At 36.5% G+C, this 14,546-nt stretch overlaps 1 protein-coding gene and 1 long non-coding RNA gene across 3 annotated transcripts in view; one reads left to right on the top strand and one right to left on the bottom strand.

Annotated features, from left to right (window-relative positions):
- Positions 1-3,157: 3,157 nt before the first annotated feature.
- Positions 3,158-14,546, top strand: part of hcn4l (hyperpolarization activated cyclic nucleotide-gated potassium channel 4l) — a 43,139-nt gene continuing 31,750 nt past the window's right edge. For both annotated transcript variants that reach the window (XR_007825835.1, XM_051100396.1), the window contains exon 1: positions 3,158-4,268. Coding sequence is in view for 1 of the 2 variants with exons in the window: in XM_051100396.1 (XP_050956353.1) it covers positions 3,610-4,268 (659 nt within the window). In the remaining variant the exon portion in view is untranslated. The remainder of the gene's footprint in view (positions 4,269-14,546) is intronic.
- LOC127157144 (uncharacterized) overlaps positions 6,671-14,546 on the bottom strand; it is a 39,946-nt gene continuing 32,070 nt past the window's right edge. Inside the window, exons 2-3 of the long non-coding RNA XR_007825836.1 lie at positions 7,968-8,153; positions 6,671-6,926 (exon numbers count right to left, since the gene is read on the bottom strand). This is a non-coding gene — a long non-coding RNA (uncharacterized LOC127157144). The remainder of the gene's footprint in view (positions 6,927-7,967; positions 8,154-14,546) is intronic.

Genomic DNA, 14,546 nt, shown 5'->3' with positions numbered 1-14,546 from the left:
TTACATAAATTCTGTTATGGGTAATTAATCAATCTGCATGTGGAAGCAATCATATACCAACAAACAATGACACTTGCACAACATTACAAGCTAAAAATACCCAAGTGCAACTTGCCCAATGTTGCATTGTTTTCGAAAAAAAGTAGAACCATCTGCTTCAGTATCGACATCTTCGTGTGGGTGTTTTAAAGGTTCAAAAATCATCCTAGCATAAGGTTGGCACTGTTGCCTGCAGTCCTAAAAGAAATATGTCTGTGCACCAGAGGGGGGCATTGCTGACCAAGGCTGAAACTTCAGACCCTCCAAACGCTTAATGTTTCTGGACGTTTGTTTCTACTCCCCCACCCTCTCAGTTTTCAGTTATAGACATTGCACCAAAAATGAGCTGTGCAACAGTATTTGGATGTGGCATTTACATAAGTATTACCATCTACTCTCATTATTAGCTGCTCCATTTAAACCATATGTCTGTGGTGTAAACACGAGTGTGGTTTATATAGCACATTACTATAATAGAACATTTATGTTCTGCCAGAAATATGCAAGAGGAGAAATCATTTTTAAGATTGAGTTCATTAATATAACCTGAACACTATAAATCCATACAAATATCACAAGGTGAAATTGGCTGGTGTTCAGACGGCAGGTTACCGTACGACAGAATGAAAGATGATATTTTCATACACACAAAAATCACATCCACACAGAATAATCTCACGGTCGTTTCTCCACCATAGCCATGGGGATGGATGATTCCTGGAAAGGCAGTGTTTGTCACAATGCATTTTCTGCTCAAAAGGCAGAAAGCTGTCTTTGCCCAGGCGCTTACAGATTATAGTGCCATTATTCTCTCAGTATCTAGTTTCATCAGATCACTTGGTGCCCTGACTTCACCATCTGACATGTGATGTTGTATCCGGACCGCACAATAAAAACCATGACATCAGATGAAGCACAGTTGTTCTAAAGCAAGGCTGTGTGGTTTTCAGAAAATGAAATATGCCATAGCATGGATATATTTGAAACGAATGGCTTAAATATTTCACAATTACATGAGCTGTGAAGCTCTTAAATGTGACAAAACACAGCATAAACATAAAAACAACACCATCATAGCTGTTGTCCCCACTAGACCTTTTCATTAGCATAACTAGTAGCTTTACTAATTACTGGTTCACCAACTAGACAAGCACTAAACCTGCATAAACCAAATCTGAACAGCATTTTAGCAACGATGCTGGCATGGTTGTCTTGTCAGCCATCCCTGATAGCACACATTCATCATGGAGACGTCTATTTGACGTCTGCGTTTACATCTGGAAGACCTATTTTTTTAGTGTTTGCTCATATGCAATACGTCTATAGGACGTTTTCTATAAGACATCAAATAGACGTCTATTAGATGTCTTTAAGATGTTTATGATTTTGAATGTGTGTAAAACACACAGATGCTTTCCAGCTCAAGTGATCTTTAACAGACATCTTGCAGACGTACGTGTTAAAGATCACTTGATCTGGAAAGCATCTGCTGTGTACAAACATCTGACAGACGTCTGTAAGACGTCAGTTTTACACACATTCGAAATCATAAACATCTTAAGGACATCTAATAGACGTCTATTTGACATCTGATAGGAAACGTCCTATAGACGTATCGCAGATGAGCAAACACTCTAAAAATATGTCTTCCATATGTAAATGCAGATGTCAAATAGACGTATCTGTGATGTATGTGTGCTATCAGGGTGCAGACATACGTGTGCTGTCTGGGATACATCATACATCTGGCCTAACCTGACACAATACTGTCTCATCACGTCTTTTCATCATAAAACTTTATCGAAGAACTCGAATATGAATAATAAAATAGTCTACTTCAAAGCAGCGAATTATTCATTGACCTTTAGAGAGGTTGACTGTGCTTATTAATTAAATTAACCATGTTTTTACTATAGTCAAAGTGTAGTACCAATGTTTTTTGGTGTATTGATTACCATTTGTATAACCACAGTTTTAATACAAATACCATGGTTAAACTATGGTTAGAGTAATTAGACCACATATAGTAACCATGTTTTTTTTGGTTTTATTTGTAGTAAAACAAAGGTTAATTTTGAAAGGGTAAACTAGTCTACTTTGAAGCAGTGTGCGAATTATTCATTGACCCTCAAAGAGGTTATCTTCGCTGAAGAAAATTAACCATGGTTTTACTATAGTAAGAGTGTAGCAACCATGTTTTGTTTTTTTTTAACATATTAATTACCATTTGTATAACCACAGTTTTAATACAAATACCATGGTTAATTTTTGTGAAGAAATTTCTGTTAATAATTTTCCGGGTCACGTGAAACCCCAAATAACCGTCAACTAACTTAAAAGACATTTTTATTTTACACTTTATTATATGTGACCCTGAACCACAAAATATTTGTAGCAATAGCTAGAGATTTTTTATGCCAAAAATCATTACGATATTAAGTAAAGACCATGTTCCATGAAGATATTTTGTAAAGTTCCCACCATAAATACATCAAAACTTAATTTTTGATTAGTAATATGCCAATAACTTAATTTGGACAACTTTGAAGGTGATTTTCTCAATATTTAGATTTTTTTGCACCCCAGATTCCAGATTTTCCAATAGTTGTATCCTAACAAACCATATAATCAATGGAAAGCTTATTTATTCATTAAAAATAGAGCCATATGACTGGTTTTGTGGTTCAGGGTCACATATTACTGTGTTTTGTGACTAATCCACAATAAAGTCACGTGTTTTGCCGCTTTACGTCCGATAAACAGCGTTCCAGCGGTTAACTGTTGCTATGGTTACGTTCTCACCGAACGCGATTTAAACTTTTATGTTTACAGGAACGTTCGAAAACGCTTTTGAATTGTGTGAACCCTTATGCACAACGAATACGTACTTTTTTGTTTTGACTTCTCACCACCCAGCTAGCCATATCCTGCCAAGCCAACCTATAAACAATACCCAGCTGTTAGCATGGAACAATACCAATTCTTTTCAATAATGCATCATGACGTAATAGACAGAATGACGTAAAAACTGTACTTTTGCCATTCAGAAATGTTTATGCTATTATTGGGCGAAAATACACATAGGCGAATCATTTGGTGAAGACGGGCAATGTCATTTCACGTTTTTCCTTTTTTTTTTGCTACACCCCTAACAGTCGGTTTAGGTGGTGCGTGCTTATTTGCTGTCTGCGCTTCTATGGCAACGTAATAGGTTATCCATCCCCACGCATGTTACCACAACTGAACTGGACATCTTTTGCACATTGGATTACGGATGTGTCAATGGCCGGGGGCTTCGTAAGTGCTGTTTGAAGAGTAGTTTGCAAAGGAGGGTGCAATGATTTGTCATTGAGACGCGCGTCAAATTGTTTCTCATTCAGACACGTCCGTCCGTCTTCCCGCATCCAGTGTGCGCTCTTTGATTCTGCGCTCTCGGAATCGGTGTCTGGTATTACAGATGCAGCGGGATGCATATTTGTGCATTCATATTTTTGACGACCTATTTTCCAGCCTGCGTCTCCTCTCCGATGATACCGACTGTCATTTGTTCTGTTAAGGTGGTCGATCACAATGGATAGGGTGCATTCTTCCATGCGCAAACGGCTCTACAGCTTGCCACATCAGTTTGGACACAAGGGTGCTATGACTCGAGACGGCGAAGACAGCGACAAGGACACTCGGAGGAAAAGTGTCAAGATGAAGCATCTTCCCTCACCCTCCTCCACGGGGAGCTCGAAAGGTGTCAGCGAGGCCAAGAGCGGAGACGCGGAGACCGATGTGGGGAGACCCTTCAGAACCAACGTGAACGGCGACTGCCGGAGGTTCAGAGGCAGCCTCTCTTCCATCACCAGTCGGCATGCTCCAGACGCGGATCTGGCGGAGCAGAGGTGCCTCATCGGGGATGCGAGCCCCGAGGACGACGGTCCCTCGGAGCAGCCCGGACCCGGGGAGAGCGAGGGCGCGCAGGGCGGTCGCGGCGACGGGGCACAACAGGCGCCCTCTGAAGAACAGTCGAGTTTCGTAAAGTTGGAAGGTATCGATCAAATCATGCCGGACGACGAGCGCTTGTACCAGGCGGGCTTTATGCACAGACAGTTTGGCGCGATGCTCCAACCGGGGGTCAACAAGTTCTCGCTTCGAATGTTCGGGAGCGAGAAGGCGGTGGAACGCGAGCAGGAACGAGTCAAATCTGCAGGCTTTTGGATCATTCACCCATACAGTGACTTCAGGTAATCCCGTGTCTAATTATCCGTTACCAGGCCTCCAGCAGGGAGCTCTCCAAAATTAAACTAGCCCGTTTGTCCTTTCATACTTCTGGTTTTAAAAGCGTCTTTCTGTGTCCTTGAGGATATTAAAATCAGGCCCCATGCTTTTGCCTTCACCTGGTCATATTCACCTCTTTCCTGTTTGAATGACATTGATACCATCCACATATTGCAAGGGCAAACAGTGTCACCAACGCCACCTGTCTAGGAGTTTCTGTGATTGTTTTGCATGCATTGCGTGAAACTTTCACTGCACCAGGCAGAAGTCAACTGTAATCTCTCGCTTTACTGCATAGAAAGAAGTCACACAATCATATTTAGCCGTTGTTCTCATGTTTTTAACCAAACAGAGCTGTCCGTTTCTGCACAGGCAGGGGAATAGGGTGATCAAAATGGGTTAACATGACAACGGGCATTATTGGGAGCAAACATCAGAGAGGATTACGACAACACAATTTATTTAATGGCACTCTGGTCGGTGTGGCTGAACGGTCCGAGTTGGAGGGGGCAGTACTAACAGTCAGGTAGCCGAAATGGACCACATGGCCTCAGGACGGCGTGTAAGCCAAGCAGTTATGTGCTTCTAATGAGAGATTGGCACATTGCTTTGGATATCATTTGAAATAAATGATGTGAGGTCAGGGACGTACAGTGCAAAAGAGGATAATGTTGAATCAACACCAGAAATGAAATTCTGTCATCATTTGCTCACCCTCAAGTGACCTGTGTGACTTTCTTTCTTCACAAAAGAACATATTTTGAAGAACTGCTTTTGTCCGTTCAATAAAAGTCCAAAGATCCTATTGACTTCCACTGTATGTAACAATAAACAACCAAATATATTTTCAAAATATCCTCCACATATAAAATCAAAGTCATGCAGGTTTATAATGATATAAGGGTGAGAAAATGATGATGGAATGTTCTTCTTTTTTTTTTTTTAGATTTTTTACTACACTAAAACAAAGATTATTGGAGTATGTTTTACACAAAAATACTATTTCAATCTTTTTCCTACAAAATGTAACACAGTTTAGCATCACTTGCCAATTCATTGTAATTATTTGTCAAATTTACTAGCAATTTCTTTGCAAAAATTGTTTCTTCACCAATTTCTTACAATGTACTTGTACAAAAAAAATGGTGTAGGAACAGTTTTCACTCAGACATTGCTAGTAGATTTCACAATTAATTACAAAGATAAGGCAAATAATTCATTCAATTAAACAAAAATTTTACATAGTATTTTATTGTACTCTAATAATAAGAAGATCTGAAAAATCATTTTTACAGTGTAGAAACATGGAAAAGGTACTGGTAATTCTGCCAGGATATTATCTGTTACATTTTTTTCCTACACTGTAAAAATGTTATTTTAAGTTGTACATAAAATAAAGATTATTGGAGTATGTTTTACACAAAAATACGATTTCAGTCCTTCTACTTTAAAATGTAAACTTGAATTCAGTGTAACTTAGCAGTTCTTTGTAATTATTTGTCAAATTTACTAGCAGTTTATTAGCAATAATTATTTCCTCACCTAATTTTTTACAGGGCACTTGAAAAAAAACAAAACATTTTTACTCTAAGTAACAAATTGAATTAGACAAGTACAAAAAGTAAAATAGTATTTTTTCGTACTCAAATAATATTTATTTCAAGAAATAATTTTTACAGTGTAGAAAAATGGAAAAGGTATTGGTAATTCTGCCAGGACAATATCCGTTACGTATCATTTACTCCTAAAATGCAAGACAATGCAGTATGTAACTGCTTTTGTCCATACAATGAAAGTCGATGGGGTCAAAACAACCATTTTTGTGTTTTGTTTTGTTTTGTTTTAGACCCCATTGACTTCCATTGTGTGTGGCAAAAAAATAACCAAATATATTTTCAAAATATTTTTTTTTACTGTTCCACATATAAAATGAGTCATACAGGTTTGAAATTACAAAGGGGTGAGAAAATGACAGAACTGTTTTTTGTTTTGTTTGTTTGAACTACACTGATTTTTTTCCTACACTGTAAAAATGTTATTTTAAGTTGTACATAAAATTGATTATTGAGTATATTTTACACAAAAATACAATTTCAGTCCTGCTACTTCAAAATGTAAAATTTAATTTTATAATTCAGTGTAACTTGCCAGTTCTTTGTAATTATTTGTCAAATTTACTAGCAGTTTCTTAGCAAAAATTATTTCTTCACCAAATTTTGTACAAGTGCAGTGAATAACAATACTAATTATATTTGATTAAAAAAAAAAACAAGTAAATATATTTTCAAAATATACTCTTTTCGGTTCCACATATAAAATAAAGTCATACGGATCCAAAAAGTCACAAGTGTGAGAAATGATAACAGAATTTGTTTTGTTTTGCTTTGTTTCATTTGCTTGTCTGAACTACACTGATTTTTTTTCTTACACTGTAAAAAAAAAAAAAGCAAGCTGTACATAAAACAAGATTTCAGTCTTTCTTCCCTATAGCCAAGTTGTTAGCACACTGACATATAGCGCAACTGCACCTCTGGCTGACCCAGGTTCGAATCTTGTCCCAGGGTGTCCCTTTGCCGATCCCTCTCCACCCAACAATTTCCTCTCACTTTCCACTGTCCTGTCATCTAAAAACGCAAAAAGGCCAAAAAAGAGAGAAATTGCTAGTAAATCACAATTAATTACAAAGACAAGACAATGCAATATGTAACTACTTTTGTCAATACAATGAAAGTCAATGGGGTCCAAACAAAACCAGGTTTGTGTTTTGTTTGGACCCCATTGACATCCATTATATGTGGCAAAAAAACAACCAAATATAATTTCAAAATATCTTCTTTTCTGTTCCACATATAAAATTAAATCATACAGATTTCATTTGTATGACTTTATTTTTGTTTGAACCACACTGAAATTTTTAAGTTGTGCATAAAACAAAGATTAACAAAGAGTATGTTTTACACAAAATTACTATTTCAGTCTTTCTACTACAAAATTTAACATTTAACTCAGTGTCACCTGCCAATAATGTGTAATTATTTGTCAAATTTACAATTTCTTAGCGAAAATTGTTTATTCACCTTTTTTTTTTTTGGTGTAAACAATTTTCACTCAGAAATTGCTAGTAAATTTCACAATTAATTACAAAGAAAAGCCAAGTAACACACTGAATTAGACATGAAAATTTTGAAGTAGAAAGAATAAAATAGTATTTTCTTTTACTCTAATAATATTTATTTTGAAAAATCATTGTTACAGTGTAGAAAAATGGAAAATGTACTAATAATTCTGCCAGGACATTCTGTTACATGTCATTTACCCCCTAAAATACAAGACAATGCAGTATGTAACTGCTTTTGTCCATACAATGAAAGTCAGTGAGATCCAAACAAAACCATCTTTGCACTTTGTTTGGACCCCATTCACTTTCATTGTATTTGGCAAAAATAAATAAATACATAAATAAATAATTCTACAGTATACTGACACAGTATATTGAAACCTATTTTTTACAGATTTTCTTGGAACGTTTCCCTTTAATTTGTACTGCCAAAACCATCTACAAAATTTTGGTTTTATGACAATATAAGACAAATGTTATTTCAGGAAATATCTAGACCTGTTGAGTACCAACTGACCACAGCAGCAGGTGATTTGTAAAGTTTCACCTGTCACAAGAGTTACCGTCCTTAGTCGTCTGGCATTTTCAGGTGTCATTTTCACATTTGCCCTTGTCTCCTTCCTCTTGCACTTGACTCATCCCTCTCTCCCCATGCTCTCTGACCTTCCTCCCCTCAGCACTGTTAGGAAAGGGGTTGGGCAATGCAAGGACTTCCATTTGCTGATTGCATCACCTGGATGATGCAGAAAACGAGAAGAGAGTGTCAGAATGTGGAGGGAGGCTGTTGAGAGGGGGGTGGAAGGTTAGCATCAGTGTTCAAGGGGTTCTAGAATAAGGGAAGCAAAGAGATGTGCTTTTTTAATGAATCACTACAGAGCAGCTCTGCTCTGTAGCACATTTGGAAAGACTAGGAAATACAATTTTCTGCTAAACAATATGGTGCATCACATCATTTCTCCATTAGCTCCAGCTGAAAATGAAAGCAGTGCCCTCTCACACAGCTAAAAATTTCCCTCTATCATTTAGAGCAGTGGACTCGTGTAAGCAAACATTGCAGCCTGTTTATTAAATTACAGTCTAAACGCATTACTTCAATGGATATGAATTTCTGTGATGCGCTCAAACAATTCATAGGTGTTTCTTCAGTGATACGCACTTTTATGTCTCTGTGGTTAGTTTTTATTAAAACAAAACATATTTGGTGTGGTATTATTTTGAAGGTTTGTGAAACCCTTTTAAGATAGAAGTTGCTTACTTATTATTGGTAATATTAAGAAAAAAAGTGTTTTTTAGCCTTTTTGTTGTTCCAGTTTAAAACTTAGTATCTGTATAAAAATATGACTTTTTAGTAATAAAATTTTTTGTTGCAACAATTCAAGAAGAGTAACAAAAAAATCTGAAAATGTAATTTAGAAGAGAGAAAAACAACAAAATCTGATGGTTATGCTGCAATAAACTAAGAAAACATGTCATGCAACAGGCAATTATGTATTCATACAATAATATAGACACAAATACACTAGGAGAGCACATATTTAAGCGGAATTATTGTAAATATTTATTCATAAAAAAAAAATCGAGCTTTGGAGAAACGCTTTTTTGATTATGCCATCTGATGGATTTCCAGCCAATAGCTATGCAGGCTGTTACGCAGTGTTGCCAAGTTTGCAGTTTTTCTACTTTAGCACTGTTGTTGCGGGGTTTTTTTAATGTCTGCAGGTTAAAGTGACCCAAATAATGTGATATTTAGTCTCTGGAGTGCAAATTTTTACCCGCGGGATGCCGAAATGCGATTTGGCTAGTTCTAAGTAGCAATTGGACTGGTTTTGTTGTGACAACCTGGCAACCCTGCTGCTACGTGAGAGAGAAACAGCAAAAACTCTGAAAATGGCAGCGTTCACTTTAGAGTGTTTTCACAACGCGTCATCAATCAGCCATATTGGTAACGCTGAACGTAAACAACGACACTGAACAAATTTTACTGATTATTGCTGCTGAAAATGGACAGTTATTGTCATGTTTTGGGCTGTACTAATTAGACCGAGAAAAACATTTGGAGTACTATAGACTGCCAAAAATTATAACAAATCAAAAAGAAGAGTGCAAAAGACTGTCTTAGGAAAGGCGGCGTTTGTGGTTGGCCAAACTGAACCAGGATTTCCAGGGCAAAAATCTTGACAACATTCGAGTTTGTTCTTATCATTTCCAGTCAGGTGGGTGAAATATGAGGCTAATGTCTTAATTAACACTGCTTGTAAGTATCTTTACCACCTATTAAATATCTGCTGCTTACTTAGTCCTTCTCCATATGATTTAGCAGCTTCCACATCTTTTTTTCCTGTGGTTTAGACAGCATAAATTAGCAGAACAACATTCAGTAGTACATTAACCATATAATAGATGCTGTTGTTTACATCCGAGTATCTCCAATATAGACTGACCAAATCGTGACTTAAGTGCAAACCCTCTTCATACAATAACATACAGACACAATACACTAAGAAAACACATATTTAAGTGGAATTATTTTAAATATGCATTCATATAAATAAATACATTCTTTTTGTTTATACAAACCTGAGTTGAGACTGCCGAGCCTCGGAGAAACGCATTATGTCATTTAGAATGACTGACTGTTACACAGTGTTGCCAAGTTCACGGTTTTTCTACTTTAACACTGTTATCGAGGGTTGTTTTTCATGTCAACGATCCGAATAACGTGATGTTTAGCACCTGGGATGTGAATTTAACCAGGGAACCACGCCTAAAAACGTGTGTCCGAAACACGATTTGGCTAGTTGTGAGTTGCGAATGGGCGGGTTTTGTTGTGACAACCTGGCAACCCCGCTGTTACATGAGAGAGAAACAGCGAAAAACACGAAAACGTGCAGCGATTCTGTGCGCAACACAGCAGTAAATTTAACATTGTTTGCATTTTCTAAACCTGTTTCATCTGCTCTAGTGTTAAAACATAAACCAATGCCGTTTTGGCACTCATGTTCCATCGCGTATATTTAAATAAATAACTGATCGGATTCAGCGGGACGTCTATCATGAACACGATGACACGATGGATTATAAACAAAAAAACAATGATGAATTCCTGATACTCAAGTAGAATGGTCGGTAAAGCAACTATATGCTTTTATTCTCCATGCTAGTGCTAGTAAAAGTGATTAATATGTTTTAAATGTTCTTCCTCAGGTTTATAGCCATAGGCTATTAACTTTTTTATGATAACTTATTTGATTTGTTCATGATTGTGTGGTGTTTTATGATCAAGTTGATGTTTGAAGGTTTGGGTCATTGTGTGATATTTTTTAAAATGCAGTAGAGGGCTCTGTTTCTTGTAGATCTGTGTTGAGTTCACTTTCAAAAGGTCCAAAAGGCCAAAAGTGCCCATAGTTAAAGAAACAGCCTTAAGGCTATTTGAATTCAGCTGATTCTTTGAATGTCGGCAGCATGACAGCCACCCAAGTGAATCATGGCAATAGTCTTGCATAAACCTATTATTATGTACCCAACACATTAGATTTCTGCGGGGAACTCCAGCGGCCAGAGCGACTGGTTGAGCTGTGGTGCAGAGCGTTTGGATGATGGCTAGATCTGGTGAGTAGAGTTGACACAGATTCCACAGAGAGATCATCACAATTGGAGGGATGGGGATTGGGAAAGACAATTAGGACTCATAATATGCTAAGCAGCAACAGATAGAGAAGGAGAATAGAGAGTGTATTTTTGGCAGATTGTAACAGAAAGCTGATTATTGCAAAGGCTTTTGTTTGGATGAAATGTGTTCCCGCTGCTGTCATTTAACAGTGGCCCTCGTCTGTTAGTTGATTTTTAGCCTAAATAGGGTTGTTAAAAGATCCACACAATTGCAAAATGAAGGGCAATCTCCACTTTTTCAAGCTTTCTTAAGTTCAAGTCCATTTTATATTGTGACTTGGTAGTAAATGACATTGAATAACGCCTCTTGTGGATTCTTGTTGTTTATAGTGTATGTTCCTATGATATATTATTTGTTTACACGCTTGAGTTGAGAAGAGAACAATACCTATAATGTGGTTACAGTGATACTGTGGTTGATGCGATAGATATTGGATATTCTCAATACAATTACTGCTCTAGTAACGGCGTAGGTTGACAGTTGCATATACATATTGCGTTTATAGACAGTAATACAGACAAGATTGAAGCTTACAGGCTATAATATAATCCACAGATTAGGTGGACCAAGAAAATACTGTGTTGTGATGTGATATGATTAGTTTACTAACTAATTGGTAGGCCCTGACAAAATATGTTTGTAGTTGTTGTTTTTTTCATATTTTCTGCGCTGATTTTAAAGATTGGAGAAATATTATTTATTATACAAGCACATAAGGCCTGGGGACAGTGAATTTTGTGAATGACAGCTGTCCCAGATTTGTGTTTGCTTGCTGTATAGCATTTATTTAGTTGTCGAACTTATCTTTATTATCAGTATGTCGCTTTTAGTTCTTGCATAAGTGTACGGTACAAACAGTTCAGCACATGTTGCTGTGAAACTTATTCTCTTGCCTGCTTTGACCACTGGAGCATCTGTCCAAGGGTAAATGTCAATGGCAAATCCTTTATAATCTGAAAACTGTCTGGAAATAATCTGGCAGATTTAGTGACACTTCCTATAGATGGTTTGTTCTTGTTTAATCTCCTCCAAAGCTCATTTCAATGTAAAATAGAGCCCTGCAATGCGGAAGTACTATTTTTCCGTTTGGTTAAACCCAGATTTTGTATTATACTGTATTTAAATGTAGGTATTTAACATATATGTGATTAGTCTATTATCTTGCCAGAAAAGCAGCACATATAATATTAGCATTATTCAGATACTTAATGTGTCGTATTGTGTGAAGTGTTATCTGATATATTTCCTATTAAAACAGTAAGTTTGAGAGTATATGTTTTCAGTATGTTAAGAAAGCTAAACTAACAAGATGCTAGTTTTAGGTCAGTTCAAGGTGATTTTAGGGCGAGGGACATTATCATTGTAAGAATTTAATTAGACAATATGAATATTCAGTCAGTTTTAACAGACACATAGCTGACGTAAAACAAAATGTAGCTGGGTTATTCTGTGTCAAAGTTCACCAAATTTCACCATTTGTTAGCCAATTTCAAAAACTTCCCAAGCTCAAATTTTTTAACTTGTTCACATTCAGATGACAGACAAACATACATAGTGATAAAAACCAAAATTTTAAAATGCTATTGATTAATATTTACTATTTTGTAATTTCATAGGAGTGGGTAATATACTGGTAGACATGATTAAATGGTAGAAATGTTGGCCTATTGTCTCTGTCATGTTTACACACTCATGAAAACGTATAGTTTGCATGCGTTTTTAAAGGATAAGTTCTCTTCCAGAGCAAAAATGTACAGATTTACTATTCCGCTTGTCATCAAAGATGTTCATGTCTTTCTTTTTTCAGTTGTAAAGAAATTATGTTTTTTGAGGAAAACATTTCAGGATTTCTCTCCATACAGTGGTCTTCTATGGTGCCCCGGAGTTTGAACTTCCAAAATGCAGTTTAAATGCAGCTTCAAATGGCTCTAAACAATCCCAGCCGAGGAAGAAGGGTCTTATCTAGCAAAACTTATCTAGCAAAATTACAATTTATACACTGTTTAACCACAAATGCTTGTCTTGTCTAGCTCTGCGTGAACTCCGTGTATTCCGGGTTAAGACAGCTAGGATAGGTCGTAAAACATCAAGATCGTCCTACATCACTGCAGAAGTACTGACCAAGTGTTTACCAAATGAACATGCAAAGATCAAACGCCCTTTACTAAAAAAAAAAAAAAAAAAAAAAGCCATGTAGGACGATTTTGAAGTTGGAGAAGAACATGAGATAAGAGTTTTTCGACCTACCCTGACTCTCTTAAAATGGAAAACACAGAGCACACGCAGAGCTAGACAAATATTTGAGGTCGTTTTACTAGATAAGACCCTTCTTCCTCAGCTGGGATTGTTTTGAAGCTGCATTTAATCTACATTTTGGAAGTTCAAACTCAGAGCACCAGTGAAGTCCACTATATGGAGAGAAATCCTGTAATGTTTCCCTCAAAAAAGATCATTTCTTTACGACTGAAGAAAGAAAGACATGAACATCTTGGATGACAATGGGGTTAGTAAATTATCTGTAAATTTTTGTTCTGGAAGTGAACTTCTTTAAGCATTGTGGTTAAAAAACAAGCTGTTGAAATGCAATCAGCAGCAAACTCATTAGGGCTAAATGCGCACACTGTCTGAGTGACTGTTTCACAGAGCACAGGAGTATTGAACGGAGTTATTTTTGCTGCTTTATAGGCCTTGAACGATTAAATACACACACTTGTATGTGTCAAAATCTCAGTTTTTGCAAGTATCCTCGTAAACACAGTAATTTAGGTCTTAAGTGAAAGCAAACAGCATAGAAACAAAACACAAGTGTAACAGTATATTGGATCCAGGCAGCTTTAAAAAGACAGCAGTCTAATATTCCTGCTGTCTGTCATTCATGTTAATCAAACAACAAAAGAGAAAAAAATCTCTCACTGCTCTGGACTAAATCACTTTTGTAACTAATAAGAAGAAATATATGTTTAATTTACACAGTGAAGAATATGCAGTGTTTTTACAATGTATGTATTTCATATTTATTTGTTCTACTGTAGTTTTTGTCTATTGGTTAGTTTCTCATTCTTACTTAATCACTGACAGTTACTACTTGTCTTCAGTGAGCTTGAGTTTTTTTATTTTTTTATTTTATTTTATCTTACTGAATTTAAGCTAGTAGTTTTTTGTGATATTGACATGGGTGACAAGAATTATGAGATTTTTATGGTATCAAAAATTTTGATATCATAAAGACCAAAAATAACTATATCGTGATATATATTGTTACCATGAAATAAAATTTCTCTTATCGTGATGAGATTTTGGTCATATTGCCCACACCTAGGGTCAAATGCCAATTTTCACCTGAGATTTGGAGCCAAATTACAGGGGTGGAAAAATGACTTTAGAAATACCACGGCAGCATCGTTATTGTATTTTTACACGGAGATTGATAGGTCTGTTGGTAAAATCAGTTGACGC

Source organism: Labeo rohita, chromosome 25 (genome assembly GCF_022985175.1).
Source record: "Labeo rohita strain BAU-BD-2019 chromosome 25, IGBB_LRoh.1.0, whole genome shotgun sequence".
Classification (NCBI taxonomy): Eukaryota; Metazoa; Chordata; class Actinopteri; order Cypriniformes; family Cyprinidae; genus Labeo; species Labeo rohita.
Note: the sequence above shows the minus strand (reverse complement) of the source record. Positions and strands in the feature narration are given on the sequence as shown.